Source organism: Canis lupus, chromosome 5 (assembly GCF_011100685.1).
Source record: "Canis lupus familiaris isolate Mischka breed German Shepherd chromosome 5, alternate assembly UU_Cfam_GSD_1.0, whole genome shotgun sequence".
Classification (NCBI taxonomy): Eukaryota; Metazoa; Chordata; class Mammalia; order Carnivora; family Canidae; genus Canis; species Canis lupus.
The window spans coordinates 33122798-33149438 of NC_049226.1; the positions used below are offsets into that span (position 1 = coordinate 33122798).

Genomic DNA, 26641 nt, shown 5'->3' on the forward strand with positions numbered 1-26641 from the left:
TGCTCCATCCTGGTCCCTCTGAGACAGGAGCGGATGGCTACGCCGTCTCCGCGTGGGCTTCTTCTAAAACAGCAGAGGCAGAGAGACGGGAACTCTGGAGGGGCTCGTGCTGGCGGCTAAGTGCCCCAGCCTGGAGATGACCGCATCCCTTCTGCTCAGAGCGGCTGGCCAGAGCGCATCATGATTCCCCCCATCCACGAGGGGGCCAGAGACAGAGCTTTCCCTGCGTCCAGAAGAGGAACCAGATCCCAGGGGCAGACTAGAAGCAGCAGCTGGATTCTCAAGCTTTGCAAAGTACCTACTTTTTTCCTATCAGCCCCTTGAATCTGGATATTCCTTCACCTCTGGATAGATGACACGCTCTGGGAGGTAAGGGCAGGACGTTAGGGCCTGGCTAGGTGGGGGGCTGAGCAGATGACCCAGGGACTACTCCCTCCTTCTCCCATCCCCTGGCCTCCCAGACAGATACACATACATACATCAAAACAAAAAGAATGAAATGGGAGCCAAATGTGTTTGATTTTATTAAATTCATTGAGCTCTAGGACAGGAAAATAGGAGGGAGGGGACAGGGCGAGGGCTGGGAAGGCCAAGGAGCCTGGCCCTGAGGACTACGGCTATAAGTCCAGGTAAACTGCTCTCTGATCCTAACCCTCCCCTTAAAGACGCTGAGGTCAAAGGGGACCACCGGACAGACCCAGGGCAGATGTCTGTTTTTGCCCATTTCCCAGGCTCTCCCAGAAAGGGGAGTTAGACTGGTCAGTCCTAGGTTTGGAGCAAAGCAAAAACGAGGTGACCAGGTAAGAGGAAGAGTTTGGGGAAAGGGGAGAACTAGAGGGGAGAGCTCAAGAGTCCCTGTGGGGCTCCCAAATGGGAGGAGGTAGGTTTTCTTTTCTTTTTTAATATTTTATTTATTTATTCATGAGAGACACACAGAGAGAGGCAGAGACACAGTCAGAGGGAGAAGCAGGCTCCCTGTGGGGAGCCCGATGTAGGGCTCAATCCCAGGACCCTGGGGTCACGCCCTGAGTGGAAGGCAGATGCTCAACCACGGAGCCACCCAGGCGCCCCAGGAGGTAGGTTTTCACAGTAGAGGGAAGTGATGGGGTGATGGGGTTCCTTCCTCTCCAAGGGCCTGTTGTGCATTTGATGGGAGGCAGCGGCTTCTCAGCCCGGACACTGCTGTACTGGTCCCTCACGGCTCAGGGGCCGCCCATGTGAGGCTGGAGCCATCCTGGGAAGAAAGGTCCCCAAGTGCAGAGAAGGCTTGGGTTGACTGGGACCAAGGACGGGAGGCCTGGAGGACCCTGACAAGCTGGCCCTCCGCGAGTCCTCATGTTGGAGCCTTTCTTCCAGGGCTGTAAGAGGAGGGGGTCAAATGGAGACGCTGTTCTCGATGAGGGGAGGGTCCAGGTAGGCGTAGGGCAGCTCCAGGCCCTTGTTCCGCTCCTGGATCTCCCTGGAAATCTGGGCCAAGCGGATCTGGAAGGCGGTGATGCTCCGCCGAGGGGCCTCCTCTGTGAAGTGTTCATCTGGGTAGGTGCCCAGGGGCCTCTGGGAGAAATCGGGGTGACATTCAGGATGGGATGAAGGATAATGAAGGAGCAAATTTGCCAACACATAGTCAAGGTAGCTCCAAGGGCATGATGCAGCCACCGCTACCGCAAACGCAAGCCCTCCAAACCCGCACTCCCCCACTCCAGGCTACCTGCCCGGAGCAGCCCCACCAACACCTTGACACCCCAACACCCAACACCTGACACCCAGGGAGTGCGTTGGGGGAGGAATGGGACCGGGCACCCAGAGCCCAAGGTTAGTGCTCCCTCTGCTGGTAGCCCTGGGCCTGTTCCTCAGGTCGGAGACCATTTCCGCACCTGGGCCTGAATGAAACTGGGGACCAGAACACCTGTAAAGGCCCCTCCAGGGCCTGGCCCACTGCTCTGTGAACTCAAAGCACACAAGCAAGCACTTCTGTCACACAAATCAACACGACACATTATGAAATCAACATAAACACGTTCCAGCAAATACGACCAAGGAGACACCTGCTACCCCACCGTTGCACAGAATTCAACCCCCCAAGACAACCGGGTCTGAAGGCATCTTGCCAATGCGCCCAGCACCACAGCCCCTTCCAGCTCGCCCTACAGCACGGCAAACCACTTGCCCAACCACGGCCAGGATCGCAGTGAGCTTGTAGCGGATGCCATCCCGTGGCAGTACAGGGCCCTCCACACACCCCCTGCCCCCCTCTCCGTGATCAGCCCGCTCAACCAGCTCACCTCCGCAGTCCAGCCTCCTCCCCAACACGCGCGCCTCCCATCCTCTGTACCCTTCATACGATGTAACCAATGTAACCGTTGCCAAGAACCCTGATGCTTAAAAATTCTTGGTCTCGGGGCACCTGGGTGGCTCGGTCGATTAAAGCATTTGGCTCTTGGTTTCAGCTCAGGCCACGATCTCCGGGTTATGAGATGGGGCCTCGAGGAGGTGGGCTCCGTGATCCCTGTGAAGTCGGCCTGAAGATTCTTTTCCTCTGCCCCTCCCCCATCTCTAAAATCAATCAATCAGTCTTTTTATAAACACGCCTGGTCTTGTTTTCCTGCCCCGGCAGAGCCCTCCAGAACAGTGCTACGTCAGGGCAGTCCGGGTGCACAGTACTTTGCTGTTGGCGAGGCCTCTGCTGCTTCACCAAAAAGACAGTGTTTCCTGAAATATACTTTTTTTTAAAAAGATTTTATTTATTTATTCATGAGAGACCCAGAGAGAGGCAGAGGGAGAAGCAGGCTCCCTACTGGGAGCCCGATTCAGTACTCGATCCCGAGACCCTGGGGTCACGACCTGAGCTGAACGCAGGCACTCAACCACTGAGCCACCCAGGCACCCCCTGAAATATACTTTTAATCAAAATTCAGTAGAGGGGGGCACCTGGGTGGCTCCATGGGTTAAGCCTCTGCCTTCAGCTCAGGCCTCCAACCCTGGGTCCTGGGATCAAGTCCCATGTCAGGCTACCTGCTCAGCAAGGAGTCTGCTTCTCCCTCTCCCTCCACCCCGCCCCTGCTTGAGCTCGCTCTCTTAAAGAAAAAAAAAAAAAAAAAAAAAACACCTTGGCATGGGAGCTTCATTTTACACTGAGTTTTCATTAGAAATGACTGTTCGCACTTACCACACACTTCCTTCACATATTGAGATGATTACACGGTGTGTTTCTTTATTGATGTAAGAAATTATGCTGTTAGATTTCATCAGATTGAGCCGACCTCTCATTCCTCTCATTCCTAGAATAAACTAGACCTCGCATGTCGGATTATTGTCTTATTAGGTAGCACTGGCCTTCGTTGGCTAATGATATATTTTTAAGATTATTGTAGCTAAGTGAAACAAGTTTGTCACTTCATTTTCTTAATTACAGCTAACGTGTCGCAAGCACTTTACGCGGACTCTCACGACAGGGCAACAATCCTGTGAGACGGCTGCTCTTATCATTCCCACTTTAACAGATAAAGAAACAGGCCCTGGAGAGGCCTAATTGCATATCCAGGGTCACACGGGTGGGAAATGTGGATCTGGGACTGGAACCTTCTACGGGAGACCTACTTCTTAAGAGTACTCCTCTGCCGGGTGCTCGTACCAAGGCTCCCAGTAAAACGATCTGGGGAGCTTCCACTTCTTTTCTAAACTTTCGAGCCATTTGAGTGACTTAGGAATCACTTGGTCCTTGAAGGTCTAATATAATCATAGAATATCCCTTTGCAAGGAGAGGGATCAGATCTTTTACACCTTTTTCTATTTATGTGTGGTTTTCATGTCTTCCGGCATCAAAGTTTTCTTTATTGTTTTCCCAGAAAATCACCTCTTTCACCTAGATTTCCAAAGCTGTTTGTGCAAAACTACAAGTAGCATTTTCTTCTACCTTCTCAATTATTGGCTGTTTGTCTTTCCACTCCTACCTAATGTTGCACTTCTCATTTCTCTTGATTGGGATTGTCTCTGGTTTCTTCATTTTATTGGTCTTTTCAAAGAATCAGTTGTGTGTCTTATTTACCAGATTGACATCTAATTCCTAAAACTATAGTGTAGCTTTCCAAAAAGCAGAACGCAGAAACATGACAGGTTGGGTTCAAAGCCTATGTCCTAGCTCTGTGACCTTGGGCAACCTGCTTAGCGTCTCTGAACCAATTTGTTTAGTTTTCTTCCCTTTAAAATACAACTACTATTTGGGGCACCTGACCCACTCCATCCGTGAAGCACGTGACTCTTGATCTCAGGGTTGTGAGTCTCAGGGTCTTGATCTCCTCGTTGGGGGTAGAGATTAATTAAAAAAAAATCTTTAAAAAAATGCAAATACCATTTATTGAACAGTTGTATGCCAGGCACTGTATTAAGCATTTTTTTGTATTAAGCATTTTAAATAAGTAAGCTTCTTACTTACTTTGTGTCTTAAAATAGCATACGTGAGGTATCTGATTTATTTTTTTATATAATTTTATTTATTTGAGAGAGAGATTGAGAGCAAGCATGAGCAGGGTGGGGAAGGGCAGAGGGAGAAGGAGAAGCAGTCTCTCCACTGGGCAGGGAGTCTAATGTGGGGCTTGATCCCAGGACCCCGAGATCATGACCTGAGCCAAAGGTGGATGCTCAATTGATTGAGCAACCCAGGCACCCAAGATACCTGACTTAATGAGACCCCTCACTGGCTTCTAGGTGGGAGCCCTTCACCCTCATATCTTGCCTATCATCCCTTGCTACTGTGATATTGTGATTTACAGTAAGGAATATACATTTGGGCTTCCTCCCATTCCTGGCACAGAGCTCCTAAAACCCTTATAATTCTGTAAGCGTTAGTGTTAAAGGCTTCTTGTTATCATAATAAGGCCCTTTCAACCACACCTGAGTTTACGTTAATAGGGTGTTCTGGAAAGCCCGTAAGGATGGGGGTGGTGGCCAGGAGAGCCAGCTATATGCTTAGAGGGTTGGAACTTTCAATTCCTGCCCCCAACCTCCAGGGAGGAGAGAGGAGCTGGAGGTTGACTTCATCCCCCATGGCCAATGATTCAACCAATCACACCTAGGTAGTGAGACAGAAAAACCCTAGCAACAGGAGTTTGGAGGGCTTCCAGGCTGGTGAACAGGTGGAGGTGTTGGGAGGGTGGTGCACCCAGAGACTGCATGGGAGCCCAGCATCCCCTCCCACACACCCTACCCAGCACATCTCTGGCTGTTCCTGAATTATGTCGTTTTATAATAAAGCAGTAATCTGGGGCATCTGGGTGGCTCAGTCGGTTAGACATCTGTCTTCAGCTCTGGTCATGACCCTGGGTCCTGGGATACAGCCCCGCATTGGGCTCCCTCCTCAGCAGGGAGTCTGTTTCTCCCTCTCCCTCTGTCCGCTGCTCCCCTTGCTTGTGCTCTCTCTCTCTCTCTCTTTTAAAAAAATACTAAAGTAAACCAGTAATTTAATAAGTAAACTGGTTTTCCTGAGTTCTGTGAGCCATTATAGCAAATGACCAAAACTGACGGGTGCTGGGCAGGGGGGGGGGGGTCTTAGAAACCTCTGATTTTTAGCTGGTGGATCAGAAGCACAGGTGACAACTTGGGCTTGTGGTTGGCATTGGGAGTCAGGGGGGCAGTCTTGTGGGTCTGAGTCTGAACCCGTGGGATCTGACACTATCTGCAAGTAGAGTTAAATTATCTGATACCCAGCTCGTCCCCCACACATTCAGTGGCCAGAAGTATTGAGTGAGAGTACTGGGAATAGTCATAGAATAGACCAAAAAACCCAGCATGCTTTCCCCTATAATGACAATGAATGTCTCCAAGCCCTTGGGAAATGGGACCAGGAAGGAGCAGGATCCAGGGACGAGTTCCTGGCATTCCTAGGCTATGAGATTGTAATTAAAACTTGGTAGGAAGATAACACACATCTGCACGGAACAGAGTCAAGTATGAGAAATGAGGACATTCCTGTGACATCAGAGAGCTTGTGAATAAGACCAGGAGGGCAGAGGCAGGACCGATGACCCCATGTGTGAACAGAAACATTGGTAATTGGGGATCAAGGGGCCGCTCCCCTCGCCAAGCTGACCTGACAGCCTCCTTGTCTCATCTGTTCCTCCCTAGAACTGCCCCTCCCAACCATCCACAGAGGTGCCCTTGCTTAAACACAGATTTGGCCGCGTCACCCTGGGGCTTAAAGCTCTTCAATGGCTCCCCATCCTCCTCTGAATAAACACTGTGCCCACACTGAACCATTTGCAATCCTACCAACACACCAACTTACCTTCACTTTGTTGCACTTGGTTATGTCCTTCCTCTGCCTAGAAACTAACCCTGCCCTCCCTCTGCCTGCCAAGTTCCTACTTGTCCTGCAGGTTTCAGCTTTGATGTCACTTCCTCCAAGAAGCCTTCCCAGGTTCGCCCACTCATTCAGGTTCCACAAGTCCCCATTCTCACCTCTGTTACAAGACTAAGCTCATGAGGAGAGGGTTCATATCTGCCCACCAATGTCTGACACATTGCAAGTGCTCAAGATGTATGTGTTCATACCTAAATGATTCCTACAGCACTGTGGTACCTTTCTCATGTTCCTGTATGCCTCCTCAACCAAACCATAGGATTCCTAAAGTCAGGAAGGTCTCATTCTGCTTTATATGCCTGGTGCCCAGTGCCATGTTGACATGTAGAAGGAATCCAAAATAATGTATGTTGAATGTCTAGATGAATGGATGAGCAGTTAACAGATGAATGGTTGATGGATGATGGATGGATAGATGGGTGGGTGAGTGGGTGAATGGATGAATGGATGGACGGACAGATGGGTGGATGGATAGATGGACAGGTGGATGGATGGATGGACAGATGGGTGGATGGGCGGATGGATGGGGATGGATGGGTGGTTAGATGGATGGGTGGATGGATTGATAAACTGGTGAATTCAATAGGCATTGTGCCCCAGCCACTAAGCTGGTATTTGCTTCAATGTATGCCTTTGGGGATCAACTACCATCTCCTAAAGAAACCGAGGAACCCAAGACTAGTTCAGCAGTGGGCAAAAATGGCAGCACTCAGTCCCCAAGCCCTCTCTAGAACAGCTACTGCCACTGTCACTGCCTAGGCCCTGTAAACCGTCACCCCCACCCCCTCCCACATCCTGTACACACCTGGTCTTTGGGCTCCTGGCTGACCAACCAGAAGAGGAGAAGGTTGTTACAAGTGATGTTCACTTCTGGGAGGGTGTCTAGGTAACTCTTCAGGGTGGCAGTCCCCTTGGTCTGGGGTGGAGGCTGCCTCATGGATGACGGGGTGTTGGGCATCCAGGCCCCAAAGTCATGCTGTAGAGACCCCACCCCAGTTGAGTCAGCTGGCCAGAGGTGGGAGAACCAGTTCCCTCATCATCCCCCATCCTGCACCTATTGCCCCAGGTCTGGCAGTTGGAAAAGGAGAGGATGGCGGAAAGGGAAGAGTCAAAGAGGTATAGGGTAGGAAGTTCCAGATGTGGGGTAGGAGGCTCACCCCTTGTCACTCCCCACCCAGTGTTCCAGGACTGGGGGGTTGCAAATCACCAACGAAGGAGCAGAGTCCAACAAGGGTCGTAGCAAAGGGTTAGCACACCACCCAGAGCCACCTGATACTCCCCCTTAACCTCATCCCCACCATGACAGGTCCAGGTTCTACTCCCCGCACAACACCAGCTGGAGTCACCATTACCACCCTGAACCCCGCTCCACCCCAGTTCTCATCCAATACCAGCCGGCCCTTCACTCATTCACTCCACCCAGTCACCACCCAACCTCAGCCCCAATCCTAAACCCATCCCAACCCTGACCCACCCATGCTCTCAACCCCAACACTGGCCTCCTGTCCCATGCTGAGCCCAACCTTGCCTAGCCCAGTGCCCCCAGGCCTGCCCTCCTACCCCCAGCGGCCTCACCTGCCCACTGTTGACAGCGGCGTGCTGGGCGGAGCAGTTGAAGATGATTGCAGTGAGGAACTTCACCAGTTCTCCTGGAGTGCACAGCCGGTGTGGGAAGCCTGGATGTGGGAGGAAGGAAAAAGGGTGTGGAGGGAGGGGACTGGATTCCTGGGGGCAGCGTGGGGCTGGGGCTTACTGCAAGGGGAGATTGGGGATGACAGGGCTGAGCATTTGGCCACCACTGTTTTTTGACTAAGATGAGATGACTAAGATGGGCTGAGGTTAGGGACGGTCATCATCAAGGTCTGTGGTCTCTGAATGGGGTCAGGATAGGAGCCAGCTGCTGGGATCCAACCAGAAAATGTCCAGCCAGGAGAACTCGCAAGGGAGGAGCCAAGTTCAAGCTGACAGCCAAGCTGGCTCTTCTCCCCGACTGCCAAGGCACTTTTATCTGCAGCCCCCGATAGCACTTGATTTATTTTAAAGATTTATTTGAGAGAATGAGAATGAAAATAGGGGTAAGAGGCAAAGGGAGAGAGAGAATTTCAAGCAGACTTCCTGATCCCAAGAATCCCGAGATCATGATCTGAGCCAAAACCAAGAGCCAGACACCCAAAAGACTGAGCTACTCAGGCACCCCAGCACCTAATGATTTAACTTTACCCTGTTCACCAAGATTTGTCCAAGTACCCAGTAGTGGAACACCCACAGCTGGGCTTTAGCGAGAGAGGTGGGTGACCAGAGTATGTTTCTCCTAAGGTCCCAGTGATGGAAGCAGAAGGGGTCCCCAAGGCCAGGTTTGGGTCAGAATCGGGCACTGGGGCTGAGGTGCTTAGGGGAGACTCCCCAGCAGGAAGAGACGGGGCTCCCCCTGAGCTGAAGAGTCAGTGAGCTTTGAATGGGAAAAAGATGACAGAGGAAGGCATTTTCAGGCTCAGTCCTGGGTCCTCTCCTCTGTCAATCACTCCCCTCATCCAAATCAATGGCTCTAACCGCCTCCTGCTGGCCAAGGGCTCCCAAAATCACACCTCCGGCTCCTGCAGGCCCCTGAATTCTGGCAGGAAATCTAGGGCTGCCACCTGACACTCCAAGTTGGGTGTCAATAAGGTCTCCCAGATGTCACATCTGCAAATCTGCAGAGCCTGATGCCTGCCTTGCTCCCTACACACAACACTCCCATCCCCGTCTCTATCCAGTTGCTCAGGCCACAATCTGTGTGCTCTTTCCTCTTTTTATCTCGTACCATGCATATCGGCAAATACTTCCAGAAGCCAATCTCATCTCACCACCTCCGGGGGGCTCCACCACCAGCCACCCAGTCTCCAATGTGTAACTCTTGCAGGGATCCAATTGCTTCCACCCTTGCCCCCGACAGCCCGTTCTTCACACGACGGCCAGAGTAACTGATCCTTTAGGAGCATAAATCTGGTCATGTCACCTCCTTGCTAAAACCACTGATCCACAGAACAAGCTCTCTCACTTCCTTCTGGTCTCTCCTCCAAACATCACCTCCCCTAAGAAGCCCTCCCAGACCGACCACCTACCTGAAATAACCCCCCTACCTCAACATGCCAATTCCTTTTCCTGAGCGCTCTATAACCAACCACCTAATACAATTGTTTGTTGATTATCTGAATCTCCCCACTGAGAATGTGAAGCTCCATTGAAGGCCAGGACTTTTGTCTGTCATATTCACTACTGAGCCCCAGCACCCGGAAAAATACGTAATATTAAGAGCCCAGTAATTATTGGTTGACTGGTGTGAATCCTAAGAAGGGAAGAAGGCAGATTGAGGCAGTAGCAAGGCGAGGGGGCAGGGAGGGTAACTCACTGGAGGCGAGGTCACAGCAGTGCGACCAGCCACACAGTTTCTGGGCAGAACTTCGGAGGACTGCCAGGGCGGGGGGCCCACGGACCTGGAGGGTGGGCAGCAAGAGGCTGGGGATGGTGAGGCCTATAGAGAAGCAGCTGCCACTGTGCAGGAGTATGAGGACCAGGACTGGGTGGTGACAGTGGGACACAAGGGGGACAATAGGAATTGGCCACCCAACTGGATTTAGGGAGACGGGAAGACAGAGGGGAACATGAACCAAAGACAGATTCAAGTTCAGCAGAGCAGGCCCAGAGGGCTGGAGGAAGGACTGGGCGTCTGCCAGGGAGCCTGTGTGAACTTCCTGAATGTTCCCTTTGCGGTAGATATTCTAACCTGGAGGGCTGAGATTAAAAGGCAAGGAGGTTGGACTACCTGTGGGGATTGTTCCGTAGCTCCTCTTACTTATTCGCTCCCCTTGAAATGTGGAAGCAAAAGGCACACTGACTGAAGTTAATTAATGAGTGTGCCTTGCCTTAAAACAGGAATCTGCGATAAGCCTGCACAGAGATGTCTGTCAACCTGAAGAAGGCTCTGATGTACTGAGTCAGAGACAGGTCGAATAAGGTAAGATAGGAGAGTCAGCCAACAGTAATTAGACACCCCCCTACTCCAGGTCTTAAGTAGGAAACAGCCCCAACTAGAAAAATAAACAAACAAACAAAAAAACTGCCATGGGGGAGGTGCAGTCAGGATCAGGCCAGCCCAGGATTAGCAGTGGGTTTGTAAAGCAGGGATGGGTCATCTTTTAAAGTTCCAAAGGAAAGGCGCCTGGGGGTGCTCAGACAGTGAAGCATCTGCCTGAAGCTCAGGTCATGATCTTGGGGTCCTGGGATTGAGTCCCATGTTGGGCTCCCTACTCAGTGGGGAGCCTGCTTATCCCTCTCCCCACTGCTTATGCTCTCTCTTTCTCAGATAATAAAATAAAATAAAATATAAAATAAAATAAATAAAATAAAATAAAATAAATAATAAAAACCCAGAAATCACTCTTGGCATCACCAATAGTAAGAAGACCTGATACTATGTGCCTCCAACTATGATGCATCATGGAGAACACAGCATCACTTGAGAAATATTCTTGCCAAAAACATTTAACCTTTACATATCCCTTCCAGTTGACAGGAAACCATTAGATAAATTCACGGAAGGTGGGACACTGCAGAACAACTAGTCCTGGGTTTTTGATGGTAGACATCATGTGATTTAAAGAGGGGGAGGGGCCATCTGAAATTTAAAGAGACTCCTGTGGTCCTTGATTGGCTCTGGAATCCATAGGATCAATTGGGGAAATGTGGGGAAAGTGGGAAATTTGAATATACGCCACATTGGAGATTAATGTCAATTTTGTCTAGTGTGATGACAGTATCATGGTTGTGTAGAAAAAACTTTTTTTTTAGTTGCATACTGAGCAGTAATAAAATATGAAATATGTGTAATTTAAAAGACTTCAGCAATAAAGAAAAGCAACAGATTGATCAAATTAGCGCTTGTTGAATCTGGGCGGTGGGTGAACAGGTGTTCATTACATTATACTCTCTACTTTTCTATATGTTTAAAATTTGTTGTTTAAGGTGGGGGGGAAGCCTCAGAACCTATTATAGGTAGGGTTGCAGTAGTTTGTTCTATTTGCAGGTGACAAGAGACCATCCCTCCTCCCTGGGTCTCCCCAGCCAGGAGCCCCTCCATGAAGCCACCTACGCACTAAGTCAGCTGAGAAGCCGCATCCCAGGCCCTGAGAGTCTCCCACCCTGGGGGCCAGGGCTGGGGGAACTGCAGGGTGAACATTTGTGCCACTTTGAGCTTTTCCTTGTCTTTCACTGCACCCAGGTATGAAGAAGGCCTGTCTACTTTTTCCAGTGTCTGGAGTCCACATAATACCATGACACGGGATCTCTGGGTGGCGCAGCGGTTTGGCGCCTGCCTTTGGCCCAGGGCGCGATCCTGGAGACCTGGGATCGAATCCCATGTCGGGCTCCCGGTGCATGGAGCCTGCTGCTTCTCCCTCTGCCTGTGTCTCTGCCTCTCTCTCTCTGACTATCATAAATAAATAAATTAATTAAATAAAAAAAATACCATGACACGAGGGAGGAAGGCTACAAAGAGAAGCAATAGGGTATATACCCTGAGCAGGGCCAGAAGACAACTGATGGCTTATAGATTTTGTGTGCTGGTCTCAAAGGTGACGATGAGACAGCTAAAATGGAAAGTTCTTCAGGGAATGGAAGGAAGAGGGATTTGCAAGTATGCAATCAGCTACCGAAGAGAAGCCAAGAAAGGATCACTCCATTATGAAAGGGTAGAGAGGAGATGGAGACCCAGGCAGGACAAGACAACGGCGGGGGTGGGGACATGGCAGGGGCCTGGGAGGAGGTGGGAGGCACAGAGGACATCTCCTCCCTGGGGCCAAGGTAAGATTTTAAGGGAGGGTGGCCTGAGGCATCTGCCTGGCACTGAAGTTGAGCAAAGCAGGCTGAAGAGGGAGCCAAAGCCTCTCAGGCAGTGTCAGAAGAAGAAGGAAGAGTTAAAGCCAGGTGACAGGTGTTAATAGGGAAGAATCAGGCGGCATCAGAACCATGTCACTCATGAGGCCAAATGAAATGAAAGAGGTCAGTGTCTAGAGGGGACAAGCATGAGGAAGTATGAGAGAAGGTTCCAGAAGCCTCAACATTTGAGGCTGGACATGGCTCCTACCACATGATGGGACACAACCACAAAGCTCAGCAAGCAGCGGTGAATGGACAGGCTCAAGTAAGTCGAGGAGGAATGAGAGGGTCACAGTGCAGTGGTTGAAAGCAAGGACTTTGGGGATGATGAGAGCTGGCTCTGGATCCTGCCTCTGCCACTTACTATCTGCAAAGCCTGTTCCTCATCTGTTCAGTGGGGTTAATAATAGGATGGACTTCAAACCCTTGTCCATAAATAAGAATTGAGTCACAAGCGAGGCCAAGGGGAGGGAGCACAGGGTCACTGGGAGCCCGAGGTCAGGGGTTGGTACCTGAGCTTTCCCGGCGTAGGAATGCATGAGTAAAAATCTCACGGACCCAGGCCTGCAGCTCCGAGTCCTGCTGCACAGACATATTGCTGGGATAATAGTAGCCCACGATTTCTGAGACAAAGCTGCAGGAAAGAGATGCTCGTGCTGAGGGGGTGACCTTGGGCTCAGGCCTGCCCTGAAATCCAAGATCCAGTGCCACTCAGGCTGGGGAGAGCCAGACAGCCAGTGTCCATTGAGAGCCCATCAGGGCCCAGTGGGAGCCCCCAGATCCAGATGGAACCCGAGGGCCAGGTTTAGGCATCCCTGAGTCATGCGTGCTCGGGGCCTCCTTCCCACGCAGGGATCTGGGGGTGGGGAACCCCTGAGGAGAGCTGGAGGGCCCCAGCTCAAACAGTTGCACCTGCCCTGATTCCTCTGGACACTCTGTCCTTTCCTTCCTCCACGGGGCCCATGCACAGCCCAGCCTCTCCCCAGCCCGTGGCTACCTATCATTTCATTAAGTACCCTGACCCCAACTCTCACCCTTGGGGTGCTCCCTTCTGGGGCCTGAAGCACCTGTGACCCCCAGCACCAAGGGCCCCATGAGTACATGAGCCACACTGCCTGCGCCCTCTTTGGGCCAGACTGGCTGTAGGAGGGGCCCAGGCCCGCACCCCACACCTCTCAATGGCTGCCCAGATCCTCAGGCCGTCGTCCCGGTAATGGTAGTTGGGGATGGCCTGGACACCGCGGGCCCGCACGCTGTCCGGAAGGCAGAAATCCGTGTAGGTGAAGTGGGCCAGAGCAGTGCTAATGAGGTAGAGGAGGCCTTGCCTCCCGACCGAGGTGACCTGAGAACACAACACCGCTTGGCTTGGGGTCCAGACAAGGCCAGTGACTCAGCCCAGAGGATTTTTCACGTAATCAAGAAGTCCAAGACCTCGGGCCGAACCCCCAGGGGGACCGGCTGGGGCTGCGGAGGTGGTGGCCCTACTATGTGCATAGGAGGAAATGCTTGGGTATTTGGTAACCAAAAGAAAGCAGTGATGCGGGGTGGGGGGTGGGAGTGGGAGACGCGAGAGCTTACTGGGCGCAGGGCGGGCCGGGGGCTGTGACCGAGGGGGGCTGCCCTGCCCACCTCCTGGAGACCTTGGAAGCTGGGCCCGAGGGGGCGGGGCCCGGGCTTGTGGGCGGGGCAAGCAGGGGACCGGCGCGGAGAGGCGGGGCTTGTGGGCAGGGTCTGGCGGGGGCCGTGGAACCGGCTTGGAGGCCGGAGATGTTTGTGGGCGGGGAAAAGCTGCCTCGGAGGGGGCCTCGGCGATGCGGCGGGGCTTCAGAGACGCGGGCCGCACCTTGTCCACTAGGCCCTCGGGGTTGAGCAGCGTGGCCCGCGCGATGGTGTTCACCTGCAGCGTGTAGCGAGTGTGGGGGAGCAGGAGCTGCGAGCGGGATGAGGGCACAGGGGCCGAAGGTCAGGGCAGCAGGCCGAGCTGGACCGTCCCTTCTGGGCCCGCCTGGGGTGAGGGGATCCCACACAGACCTTGTAGACTGGATGACAAAGCGGCAACTGACGCAGCGTGGCCATGGCGAAGGCCTCGCACAGCAAATGCGTGCACAAAAAGTGCGTGTTGTTCTCGTGCACCAGGAACTCCGAGTTGCGCACCCACGTCTTGGCCAGCAGCCAGTCCCAGTAGGAGTCAGTGGGCAGGAAGATGGGGCTGGCGGGCCCGGGGGTCTGGCTGAGCTGCGCCCAGGAATAAGAACGGGGTGAGGCTCGAGGCTGCTAGTGTGCCTGCTGGGCCCGCCTCCGGAATCCCGCCCAGGTCTCACCTGGATGGCCAAGGGCACCAGCGCCCCCTGCGGGTTGAGCCACAACAGGCAGAGCGGGGCGGCCACGTACTGCGGGCGGCCGTTGAGGCAGTGGACCGGGGCCTCCTCCAGGATCCAATAGTCGGCTAGGAAGATGTGCCCCCTCTGCGGAAGGCACACCCGCCCTCTGACCCGCGCTGCGCGCCCCCTCTTTTCCCCGCCCACTCGCACCCCAGCCGGGGCCTCAATAATGAGCGGTGCCTGCACTCATGGCCCGAGGCCGGTACCCCACCCTCCGCAGAACTACCGGAATGAGGTCCAGCTGCGTCCCGCGTTGCACAACCTCGCGCCTGGATAAGCTGGCATCCTCTCCCGGTCCCCCCTTACCTGGTCCTTCCTGCCCTCTCAACGCAGTGACCCTGTCGGTCTATCCAACAACAGGAAAATGGCCCCACACTGAGAATTGACTGTCACATCTCCAGCCTTCTGGAGGATGCCTGAGGGCTTGGCTGCCCCAGAGAGACTGAGCATCATCTTCTCCCACATCCTCCGAGCTCCTAATCTCCATGACAGTTCCGCTTATATCTAGTGGCACTGCCGTCCACTACCCTAAAATAGCTCCCCCCCCACCCCGCCCCAAGATTTCACCTATTTATTCATGAGAGACACAGAGAGTCAGAGACAGGCAGAGGGAGAAGCAGGTGCCTGGCAGGGAGCTGGATATGGGACTCGATCCCAGGACCCCTGGATCACACCCTGAGCCCAAGAAGGACGCTCAACCACTGAGGGACCCAGGTGCCCCTAAAATAGTTTTCTTTGGGCCTCAGCACTGGGGCCCCAGAACATAGGCAGGGCCTTCTCTTTGACGCCGTCCTGCTCACTCATACCATTCACCAAGCCTCACCTCTGGCTCCCAGTCATGCTCACTGTCCCCGCCCCCCACCCCCCGGCTCTCATCCCACCTGCTCCAATTCAAATGTGCAAGGGGCCGCCCAGAGGATGAGGCCTGCAGGCTAGATGCAGCCCCAGCCATCCCACTCCTACCCTCCACACCCATCCCTTGTCCATAATGCCCCTCACTTACCTCTAGTTCTGTCTGCAGACAGGTGTTGGGTCCCAGCAAGGGGGCTACCATGTCATTGGTGACAGGCAGCTTGCTGGGCAAGCTGGAGAGGCAGTGGAGCATGACGGGATTGACGCCATTCAAGTACTGGTACCCAAAGAAGGAGTCCTCACACCAGTGCTCTGTAACATACTCTAGGGGGGCAAGAGAGGGCACTGTTCAGTCTGGAAAGTTCTCCCCTAGAGCCTGCTCGAGTCCAGCCCTTTGCTCACTATGGTTTAGGCTTTCCTCACAGCAACCCTACGAGGTAGGTGTAGCCTGGCCCCAAAGGGGAAGAGAGGTCAGTGCCCCTGATCGGGATCAGAACTCCCTAAAGGACCCCTGGCCATCTCCCAGGGAAGCAGAGTGTCTCTCTGTCCTCATTCCCCTATTCTTGTCCCGTCCCAGAGAAAGGGGAGGTGACGTGAGCTCCCAAGGGGAATATGTGAGGTTGCCACCCATGGAACCAGGAGCCCCACCCACTAGGATCCTGCAGTCTCCCTGAGGGGGCTGGGAGAGGGTCCCCTTCCCAGAATGGGGCAGAGGGCTCTGAACATGGGGTCAGGAGGAGGCTGGACATCTGCCTGGCTCTGCGCACCTGAAGTGACTGTCTTGTGGCACCAGAAGATATTCCGGATGTCATCCAGCTTCTTCCAGGAGCCCTTGCGGTCCAGCAGCCCACGGAGCTTCATGCCCAGGGACCTGAGGGCAAGGGGAAGCGAGGGTGTGGCCTGGAGCCACAGGGGCACTGTGCCCCCTGCCTAGAGGCCTGCAGGGACCTGACAAGGTCACCGTCCAGAGCAGAGGCACCTAACAAGGGTGAGAAAAGTCTAGTGGCCCACTGAGGCTTCGTAGGGTGGACTTCACACGTATACGTGCCACTTGTGGCAGACAGGTCACCTTCATGGGTGCTTTGGCCTTTTCCCCAAGCTCCCGTCTTGTTGCCGACCATCACTGGCTCCTGGCTGGCTGGTGCCCCACCTGGTGTGTATCTTCCACAAAACGCTCATCACTCCCTGTGTTACACTGTGAATCCCATGTACTCCTACCACCTGGGATGACACAGTATACTATGGGCCTCTTAGGGCCAGGACTGGCCCCGGATGCCCCGACATACTGGTTCATAATAATCACTCACTGACTGCATCAAGTCAAATGGAAGGGAATGCAACATCTAATAGGTGGGTGTGTGGCAAGCGGTGGGCAGGTGTGCTCAGGTGCCCTGAAGGGTGGGGGTGCCATGACCTGACAAGCCCAGGGACAACTTCCTGAGTGTCCACTGAGTTGCCGGCCCCTCAGTTCGCAGCATTTGTTGAGCAGCTGCCCAGTAAGGCCCCAAAGTCGAGGGGAAAGGGGCAGGAGACCGGTGTTAAAGCAGAGAGCAAGGAGGGGCCCCTGGGTGGCTCAGTGGGTTAGGCATCTGCCTTCAGCTCAGGTCATGATTTCAGGGTCCTGGGACCAAGCCCCATGTCGGTCTCCCTGCTTGTTGGGGAGTCTGCTTCTCCCTCTCCCTCTCCCCCTACCCCTCACTCATGCTATCTCTCTCAAAGAAATAAATAAGATCTTAAAAAAAAAAAAAAAAGGCAGAGAGAAAGGAGAAGAAAGATAATGTCTTCCTTTTCCAAGGGTTTGGTGCAACCGTCCTTCAGAACACCCTGCCATTGCCCACATGGAAGCTCAGCTACCAGCCCTCCTCTCTGAATCCCTGATGGCTGCCCAATGCCAGCTCCCTCAGCCCACAGGCCCTTCTCTGAGCCCCCCGCAGGCTGTCCTAGTGGCCTTCCGGGCCTTCCCTGGCCTAGACCCACATGTCCATCTGGGGACCAGCTCAGCCGATCCTGGTCCCTCAGCCCTGCCAGGGCCTCGCACGGGTCCTTGCCCTGAGGCCCCGAGCTACCTGCAACTGCCTTGCACTCCAGCCCAGACACCCCCCAGCTCCCTGCTCACCCCACCTCTGCACCTCCCACTAGTCCTTCTCCCAAAGAATCAGTTCGGCACAGAAGCCCCGAGGATGAGGATCCAGCCCCTTGCCCTCGACTCCGCCGGGCCTTCTAATGCAGCTACTGCACCGGTGGCCAGGTGAGCCTCTCCGTCCTCTGGCCGAACCAACCTGGCTTTGCCCAGGACCCACCCACTCTCTGCTCACTTGTCCTCTCCATGGCCCAAAGCCTGTTTCCATCCCACCCGCCTCCCCGGAAGCCACCTCCTGGCCCCGGCTCACCCCTGCTGACACTGGTCAGGAGTGTGGACTGTACCCCTCCACCAAGTCACACTCAGAGCCTCAGCTATGGACTTAGTCTGCTCACGGCCTCACCGGGTCCTAACGAACTGTGCCACATGTCTCCCTGGGGACACGGAGCTCCTCGAGGTGGAAGATGACATCCTAATGCTCAGTCACATCCGCTGAGAGATTGTTTGGTACTTGGTGTCATCTGGCTTACTCTCCCCTAGACCAAGGAGGTAGGCACAGCTATTACCATCATTTACAAGTGAGGGAACTGCTTAGAGGCTGCGGATGAAGGTCACACAGCTGGAAAGTGTGGGTGCTAGGATGCAAAGGCGAGGTGGTCTGACTTCACCTCCTTATGGCTTCAGAGCAGAGGCACCTAACAAGGGTGCCTCCCCGTCCTGTCCCCCATCCTGCTCCCATCCTGCTCCCTGTCCTACCCACCTACGCGCCTAGGACCAACCTCTGCACTGAGAAGGCACTCAGCTCATTTCATAGATTCAAGGAATAGAGAGAGAAGTGATGACAAAGGAGCAAAGAGGAAGTGATGGGAAGATAGAGAATGGGGGAGACTGGGGACAGAGAGGGGGGATGGAGGACAGAGAGGGGGAATGAGGCAGAGAATGGGACATGGGGACAGAGGGGGGAGATAGGGACAGAAGAGGGACATGGAGGACAGAGAGGAGGACATGGGGGGCACAGACGGGGACACAGGGGACAGAGAGGAGGAGACAGGGAGACAGAGGGGGGATATGCATGGCAGGGTAGAGGTCAAAGGGACAGTGACAGGAGTGCAGGGAGGGCAGTGGCCTCACGCGGGGATGGCGTTGAAGAGCAGGGAGGCCGTCTTGGTTGCCGAGTAGCGAATATTGGGCTCCATGTGCAGCAGGGACGGGAGGTCAATTTTCATGGGGAAGCCAGGCAGGTAGCGATTCCCGCTACTGCGGAGGGTGGCGGGGGAGGCAGAAAGACGGACACTGGTCAGGGGAACCTGCAGCCCGCTCCCCTCATTCCTGCCCTGGGCCCTCCCTTGGCTCCAGACTCCACCCGACCCTGTCCACCTGTAGCCACCTCCCCACCAGACCCTCGGGGTCACCCTGCCCCTGCTGCCCTTGCCTCTTGGATTTATTTCCCTGCACCATCCTCTTTCCCGGCCTCCCGGCCCCATGGTCCCAACCTTGGTCCCCAGCCTGGGCCCCCCTTCACCTGTCCCCTTGGTCCACCCGAGGTGTCATCTTGGTCAAGGCAAATTTCTTGTCTGTCTCCATCTCCTCAAAGCTGCTGACGTCTATAATGCCAGGGAAGCCAGGGGCATAGACTTTCCAGCTTTCAGGGGAGAGAGGTCAGGGGTGGCTAGTCAAATTCAGGGTACTAATAGACTTTAGCTTTTAAAGATGTGACTTTGGGGCACCTGGGGGTCTCAGTCTGTTAAACGTCTATCTTTGGCTCAGGTGACACACGGTCCCAAGGTCCTGGGATCCAGTCCTGCTTCGGGCTCCCTGCTCATCGGGGAGCCTGCTTCTCCCTCTCCTCCTCCTCACTGTCTCTGTCTCTCTCTCCCAAATAAATAAAGACATGACTTTAAATTAAAACTCTCAGAAACCCCCATTTTCTGGGTAGGTGACAAAGAATTGGAATCTTCTCCCTGAAGGCACAGATCAGGGTAGCATTTGAGGATGACTAGACCTGAGTTAGGTTTGCGTTGAGATTAAGACCATGGCTGGTTTTCGGGGTGAGAGGTGAGGCTGGGGCTGAGACTGGCCAACACCAGGGTCATATCTGACATCCAGGTGATATCAAGAGCATTATTGAGGGAGGTGGGGGTTGAGTGTGGAGTCACGGATGGTATAGGGACAACTGTCAGTACTGGTGTTCTGGGTCTAGACTTAACCTTAGATGGAAGTTAGGTTAACACGAGGATCCTGATTGGAGCCAGGCCCCCAAGGCTGGATCTGAGGTCAAAGTTAGTAACAGTCTCATTGAGGCTGAAGTTAGAATAACGATGGGAAAAGAAGTCAGGTTAGGCTATCCTCACCGGTAACAGTCCTGTCGGCCCTGGAGTTCCCGAGTCCTGTGATCCAGAAGGAGGGGAAGGGAGTCCTGACAAATCGTTTTCGCTGCAGGGAATGAAAATTACTCATTATACAGGTCTCGTTTCAAACGCCACCACCTCCAGCAGAGCTGGCCTGAGCGCCCTAACTCTTGAACCCAATTACTCAGTGACATTGATACCCCGTGCCCTCAAGAGTATTCATCAGCAGAAGTGACTCAAGACAATCTTACCCCAAAGTTGTAACAGCTGTCCCAATTGTTTGTATGTTTGTCTCCTTCCCAAGACTCTTTCGGGGCAGAAATTGCAGTCATTTTGTGTCTTCCCAGCACCTAGCATGCCACCCCGGCCCTGTGCACATAACGTGCACTTGACAAATGATGAATGAACATTTTTGGGGAAGTGGTGGATGGATGGACGTGTTATGATGATAGGTGGGGATTCCGAGGTCTGTGAAGAACTCGCTAGGGGGTGAGTGACCATCACTCACCTCATCTCGACCTAGGATATCACCTCTCATCCCAAAGACTCATGTCAATGCTTAGACCAGCCCTGGTCGTGCCTCTGGGCTCAGGAGCCGAGTGAGTCCAGACACCAAAGGAGCCGAGGGAGTCCAGACACCAAAGGAGCTGGATTCGGTGTCCTTGAAAGCCCCCACCCCCCACACACACAGCGGCAAGAGGAAATCCTAACAGCACCTCACAGGGACATCTTCCACACCAGGAAAGACAGTAGTAGTCGGCAGAGCCTTCCCAGCTCAATTCTTTCAACATTCAGGGCTTCTGCACCTGTTGGCACCCAGTTACTCTGCCTGCAGCTTAAGTCCACTCTGGATGCTAGAAGGATTCACTCGGAGTGCAGAGGGAGTCAGCCCAAAGCAAACCATGTGTGTCTGTGTCTGTGTGTGTATCTGTGCCTGTGTGTAGTGTGAGTGGATGAGAGTGCGTGTCTGGTGTCTAGAGGGGTATATACGGCCCAGAAATTCCCTGCATTTCAGAGCTTTAGAGGCTTACTTCGGCTCAGAAAGCATCTACTGGGGACTCCAAGGTGCAGCTACCCTAACCCCACCCCTGTCCCCACAGCCTGGGCTCCAGGAGGCCCCTCGCCCTGACCCCCGTGGGTGCTGTCCACCACATAGGCCAGCCGCTGCCTCTGGCCCACCTGTTCCTGGGCGCAGCTCTAGGGTGCAGTAGCCCTCAATCCACTGATAGCACGGGAAGTGGGAACAGGTGCCATCGGGGGCAGTGACACGGACACAGCTGCAATACCATGAGTCCTTGGGGAAGAAGGCATAGCGCTCCTTGTGTAGACGCAGCAGCAAGAGCTCGCCCAGCTCCGTGGAGCAGCACACCTTGTACTTCTGCACCTGAGAGGACCAAACAGCCAGCAGGTGAGAGGCAAGGACCCGCGGGGGCCTTCTGACACCTTGCAAGGAGCATCTACGCCCCCACCTGTCCTGGCATATAAACCTGAGCTGCCACTCACCCAAGCATGCCTGTGTGCGAGTTAGGAAAAGGCGATCAATGGAACAGAATAGAGAACCCAGAAATGGGCCCTCGACTCTATGGTCAACTAATATTCGACAAAACAGGAAAGACTATCCCCTGGAAAAAAGACAGTCTCTTCAATAAATGGCGCTGGGAAAATTGGACAGCCACATGCAGAAGAATGAAACTAGACCTTCTCTTACACCAGACACAAAGATAAGATGGATGAAAGATCTAAATGTGAGACAAGATTCCATCAGAATCCTAGAGGAGAACACAGGCAACACCCTTTGTGAACTTGGCCACAGCAACTTCTTGCAAGATACATCCACGAAGGCAAAAGAAACAAAAGCAAAAAGGAATTATTGGGACTTCATCAAGATCAAAAGCTTCTGCACAGCAAAAGAAGCAGTCAACAAAACTGAAAGACAACCTACAGAATGGGGGAAGATATTTGCAAATGACGTATCAGATAAAGGGCTAGTTTCCAAGATCTATAAAGAACTTATTAAACTCAACAGCAAAGAAACAAACAATCCAGTCATGAAATGGACAAAAAACATGAAGAGAAATCTCACAGAGGAAGACACAGACATGGCAACAAGCACATGAGAAAATGCTCCGCGTCACGTGCCATCAGGGAAATACAAATCCAAACCACAATGAGATACCACCTCACACCAGTGAGAATGGGGAAAATTAACAAGGCAGGAAACAACAAATGTTGGAGAGGATGTGGAGAAAGGGGAACCCTCTTGCACTGTTGGTGGGAATGTGAACTGGTGCAGCCACTCTGGAAAACTGTGTGGAGGTTCCTCAAAGAGTTAAAAATAGACCTGCCCTACGACCCAGCAATTGCACTGCTGGGGATTTACCCCAAAGATACGCAATGAAACGCCGGGACACCTGCACCCCGATGTTTCTAGCAGCAATGTCCACAATAGCCAAACTGTGGAAGGAGCCTCGGTGTCCATCAAAAGGTGAATGGATAAAGAAGCTGTGGTCTATGTATACAATGGAATATTCCTCAGCCATTAGAAATGACAAATACCCACCATTTGCTTCGACGTGGATGGAACTGGAGGGTATTATGCTGAGTGAAGTAAGTCAGTCGGAGAAGGACAAACATTGTATGGTCTCATTCATTTGGGGAATACAAAAAATAGTGAAAGGGGTTAAAGGGGAAAGGAGAGAAAATGAGTGAGAAATATCAGAGAGGGAGACAGAACATGAGAGGCTCCTAACTCTAGGAAACGAACAAGGGGTGGTGGAAAGGGAGGTGGGCGGGGGGTTGGGGTGACTGGGTGAAGGGGGGCACTTGATAGGATGAGCACTGGGTGTTATGCTATATGTTGGCAAATCAAACTCCAATAAAAAAAAAATACAAAAAAAAAAAAAAAAAGAAAAAGAAAGAAAGAAAGAAAGAAAGAAAGAAAGAAAGAAAGAAAGGAAAAGGCTCCCCTCCGTCCAGGCAGAAGCAGCCTGGCTCCCGGAGGCATGCTGTGTGAGCAGAGTGGATTCCGGATCGCCCAGCCTCCTTGGCCCCCGCGCCCTTGTACAGGCCCCCAGCACATGATCCTGGGGCCTGGCAGGGAGGCAAGCAGGTCCCTTCCAGAGAAGAGAGAGCAAGCGACTTGCCCAGAGCCCACCTTCAGTTACGAGGTGGGGGAGCCAGGAAGCAGGCAAAATTCTCGCGACCCCCTCTGCCCAGGGCTCCTTCCTGGCAGTCCTGCCTGGGTAGAAGGTGTCAACAACCCCAGCAAAGCCAGAGACCAGGATAGGATGGTGAGGAGCTCAGGGCGGGCTCCCTGAGTTCTGCCCGGGGGAATGACCCTCCCCTCTGACAGGGTCCCCTGCTGGCCCTGACCCTGCTGGTCCCTCCTCCCTCTCCTCCATACTTACAGATCCAGGGGCGAAGTCCCTGCCCAGGCGATCCAGCAGCTGTTTAGGGCTCTGGCCACAGGTGCCCACCAGAGTGACAGAGATGTTGTCCAGTGTCCCCGCCATCAAATAGGGACCCGTGGTCACACACACGCGGTACACGGCCATGGTGGGGAGGAGGGAGGGAGGGATGCCCCAGAACAAGCGGTGGCCACAGCAGCAGCCGGCCTGGGAGGAGGTGAGTGTAGAGAGGGCAAAGCGGGGCTGAGCGGTGGCTGCGGATCTGCTGAGTGGGGGATTGGGGCAGGGACAGGGGGGCCACCGCGGGAAGGCCCAGCTCTCTCTGGGATGCTCTGGGGCTCACTCACCTCTCTCCCTCGAAGCTCCCAGTCTCTGTCCTGGCTCACTGCTGGCTCCCTCTCTCCACCCTAATAGTTGTTTGTTTGCCTCTGGCACAGCCGGTCTCTCTGGCTGGCAGGACAGGGCTCACCCAGATGGATATCAGGAGCCCGAGTCCCACTGGGGAGGGAGGGACCAGAGGCTGGGAGCGAGGCGAGGAGCAGGTGACACCTGTATGAGTGGGACCCTGCCCTGCTCTCGGTCAGGGGCTCACCGATACCCTGGGGCCCCAGTCTGCCCTGTCACCAACTTATCCCAAGACCCCTTCCCCCTCTCAGCCGGGCCTGGGCACGCGGCACCCGCATTCCCTACTTGCAAGTCATCCACGTGAGTCAGGCTTTGCAAGTGAGCCATCCTCGGGATAAACCGCGCGTGACCAGGCGAGTGGCCCTGGGGGCACCGTGCAGAGGAGTCAGACAGCTCCCACCGCGCACCACCGCGCACCACCGTCCCCAAGCGGCGCCCGCCCCCGGGTCCCCGCGCCGCCCGTCCGATCTCGGTCCCTCCCTTGGGATGGGGCCGGCCAGAGCCCCAAAGTGCTCCCGGAGCTCCCGGCTCCTGAAGGCTCCCGCGCGGCTTGCAGGGCGGGGGTGGGTGCCGGGGTGGCGGGGATCTGGGTCAGCCCGATGGCAGATGAACCGCTTCGCGGGGGAGGTCCGCAGGCGGCAGCGGCCCCGCGCGGCCAGTCCCGGCACCGCAGCGGCCCGGCCTCCGCCGCGCTGCGGCCCCGGCGGTCCGACTCGGGAGGGGACCTTGCTGGAGCGAGGCCGGGAGAGCGCAGGCGGCAGCCGCGGGGCTGCCCCTGTTTTTTCCCGGAGCGCGCCCGGGGCGCTGCGCTTGTGCATGCAATCAGCCTCGGTTTCCAAGAGCCTGGACTTCCGTGGGTAGATAGCTCTTATAGGCAATAGAGCAAGCAACAGACAAGAGCCCGGATAGCTCAGTCGGTAGAGCATCAGACTTTTAATCTGAGGGTCCAGGGTTCAAGTCCCTGTTCGGGCGTTTGTTTTTTCTCCCCCTCTCAAGGAGCATAGATCTCTTCTTGAATATCTATATTCTTTTTTTTTTTTTTTAATATCTATATTCTTTTAAACAAAACCAAGGGGAAAATAAATAAATAAATAATTAAATAATAAATAAACAAAACCAAGGGGAAAAGGATCGTGAAAGTGCTGTTACATAACTTTATTTTTTTGTTACATGACTTTAAAAAAGAGATATGATAGTAACCCCGTCAAGGACTTTAGTTTTCAAAAAGTAGAACGAATGACCGTGGAGGGAAAGTAGAGCTCTTTTATGATAATTTAAACGCGCTAGTAGGCACAATACAAAGTAGAAAGAATCACGTGAGATTAATTTTTTGAGATTAATTTTAATAACAATTTCTTTAACCCAATGAAATCTTATCATCCTAACACGTGATCACTATTTTTAAATTATGAATGGATCTTAACAACCTTTTCAGTAAGCCCCGTGTCTTCTGAGGATGGTGCGGATTTTAAACGTCACAGCGCATCTCAATTTGTATTTCAGGTGCTGCGTAGAGGTGTCCACTGCTTCCGGCAGGCATATTATTTTCTTCTTTTGTCTCCTATGAATGGCAGGATGGGAGGGGAGGGAGCCGCGCAGACCAAGAACTTCAGTAATATGTGCACTCCCAGAAGCAGCTTTCCTGAAGTTGGTTCCATGGTGTAATGGTTAGCACTCTGGACTCTGAATCCAGCGATCCGAGTTCAAATCTCGGTGGAACCTTGCATTTTAGCCTCTACCCAGTACCCACTGGGCTCTGTTATGTATCAGCCTTTTTTGTCTCTACTGGGTACCCTCTGGACTCTCTTACGTATCAGATTCGTACGTGAGCAGCTTTTGTCACCCGAGTCTGAGAAGGTCAGCAAACGAAGGTGCTGTCGTTTGAGCTTTCCGGACCTGGGCACTGGAGCCCAGACACCGTCAGAACACTCGGTCAGCACTTACAAAATTAGCAGATCGTTCTAGTTTGGGGAGAGAAGGATGCTTTTTGAGGATGCATCATACAGCGGAAGTGCCTTATGCAGAATGGAAGGTCACTTTGGCAGCTCCCACCGCGTCCTGGCTGGCACCTACTAGGCCGACCAGAATGCCAGAGAGGAGAGGATGGTGAGTCCTCGTAAAAACAAGGAGCTTACATCCCCCGAAGGAGAGGGTCTTAGGAGTTCTGGGGTGCCCAGGCCACCAGAAAAACTCCATCTTGGCAGCGGTGGGATTCGAACCCACGCCTCCGAAGAGACTGGAGCCTAAATCCAGCGCCTTAGACCGCTCGGCCACGCTACCTGCGTGGAAGAGAGTCCTCCCCGTAGTCCTCCTAAGAGACTAGAGGGGCGAGACGGGCTCGCGATACTTGTGCCTGCGGGTCAGCCGGCCTTCTTTAGAAGCCGCAGAGTGGTGAACAGCGGGCGGCGAAGCCGACGGAGCGGAGGAAGCAGAGACACACCGGTATTTACAACCGAACGAGTTTATTTCCACGGGGGGGGGGGGGGGGGCGTATCTGGGAGTGGGGTGCGCCGGGGCTGGAAGCATCCCCCAAGAGGGCAGCCGGAGCTCTGGGCTCGCTCGCTGCAATTCGGTTATGCTCTCTCCCTGTCTCTTCCACCTGTGCGCGCCCGCAAGCCCGCGCGCCTGCTTTGGGCCCGCTGCCGCTCGGGAGCAGGCCTGCGACGTCCCAACCACGCGCTCTCGGCACGCCCCGCCCAATTCCCTCGCACCCCTCTCCCTCCCCGCCCCTGCGCCCGTGCTAGTACCCGTAAGCCGTCAGACGCCGCCGCCCGCCAGGTGGCTCTGTGGCGCAATGGATAGCGCATTGGACTTCTAGTGACGAAAGAGCGATTCAAAGGTTGTGGGTTCGAATCCCACCAGAGTCGATTTTATTTCAATTTTTTTTTTTAATCCCCCTT

The 26641-nt window shown here is 53.9% G+C and overlaps 1 protein-coding gene and 4 non-coding genes across 8 annotated transcripts; 3 read left to right on the forward strand and 2 right to left on the reverse strand.

Moving 5' to 3' along the window:
• Positions 1-500: 500 nt before the first annotated feature.
• On the reverse strand, positions 501-24301 carry ALOXE3 (arachidonate lipoxygenase 3). 4 transcript variants are annotated; one of them, XM_038536793.1, is made up of 16 exons: positions 23684-24299; positions 23337-23543; positions 21109-21223; positions 19933-20014; positions 19104-19223; positions 18713-18838; positions 16269-16372; positions 15653-15825; positions 14590-14733; positions 14300-14503; positions 14112-14198; positions 13441-13610; positions 12781-12902; positions 7931-8031; positions 7161-7331; positions 501-1554 (listed from the first exon to the last, which is right to left on the reverse strand). In XM_038536793.1, exons 2-16 carry the CDS (start codon positions 23481-23483, stop codon positions 1375-1377), a joined length of 2046 nt encoding a protein of 681 aa, XP_038392721.1. In that variant the 5' UTR covers positions 23484-23543; positions 23684-24299; the 3' UTR covers positions 501-1374. The 4 variants fall into 4 exon arrangements, with proteins under 4 accessions (XP_038392721.1, XP_038392720.1, XP_038392722.1 ...); XM_038536792.1 differs by having other exon boundaries at positions 21109-21313; positions 23684-24298; XM_038536794.1 differs by lacking the exon at positions 7161-7331 and having other exon boundaries at positions 21109-21313; positions 23684-24301.
• A 339-nt stretch (positions 24302-24640) lies between these two features.
• On the forward strand, positions 24641-24713 carry TRNAK-UUU. Its single transcript has one exon. It is a non-coding gene; the product is annotated as a tRNA-Lys (tRNA).
• A 678-nt stretch (positions 24714-25391) lies between these two features.
• On the forward strand, positions 25392-25463 carry TRNAQ-CUG. The gene has a single exon. It is a non-coding gene; the product is annotated as a tRNA-Gln (tRNA).
• A 476-nt stretch (positions 25464-25939) lies between these two features.
• On the reverse strand, positions 25940-26021 carry TRNAL-UAG. Its single transcript has one exon. It is a non-coding gene; the product is annotated as a tRNA-Leu (tRNA).
• A 500-nt stretch (positions 26022-26521) lies between these two features.
• Positions 26522-26608, forward strand: TRNAR-UCU. The gene is given in 2 exon segments: positions 26522-26558; positions 26573-26608. It is a non-coding gene; the product is annotated as a tRNA-Arg (tRNA).
• Positions 26609-26641: the final 33 nt, after the last annotated feature.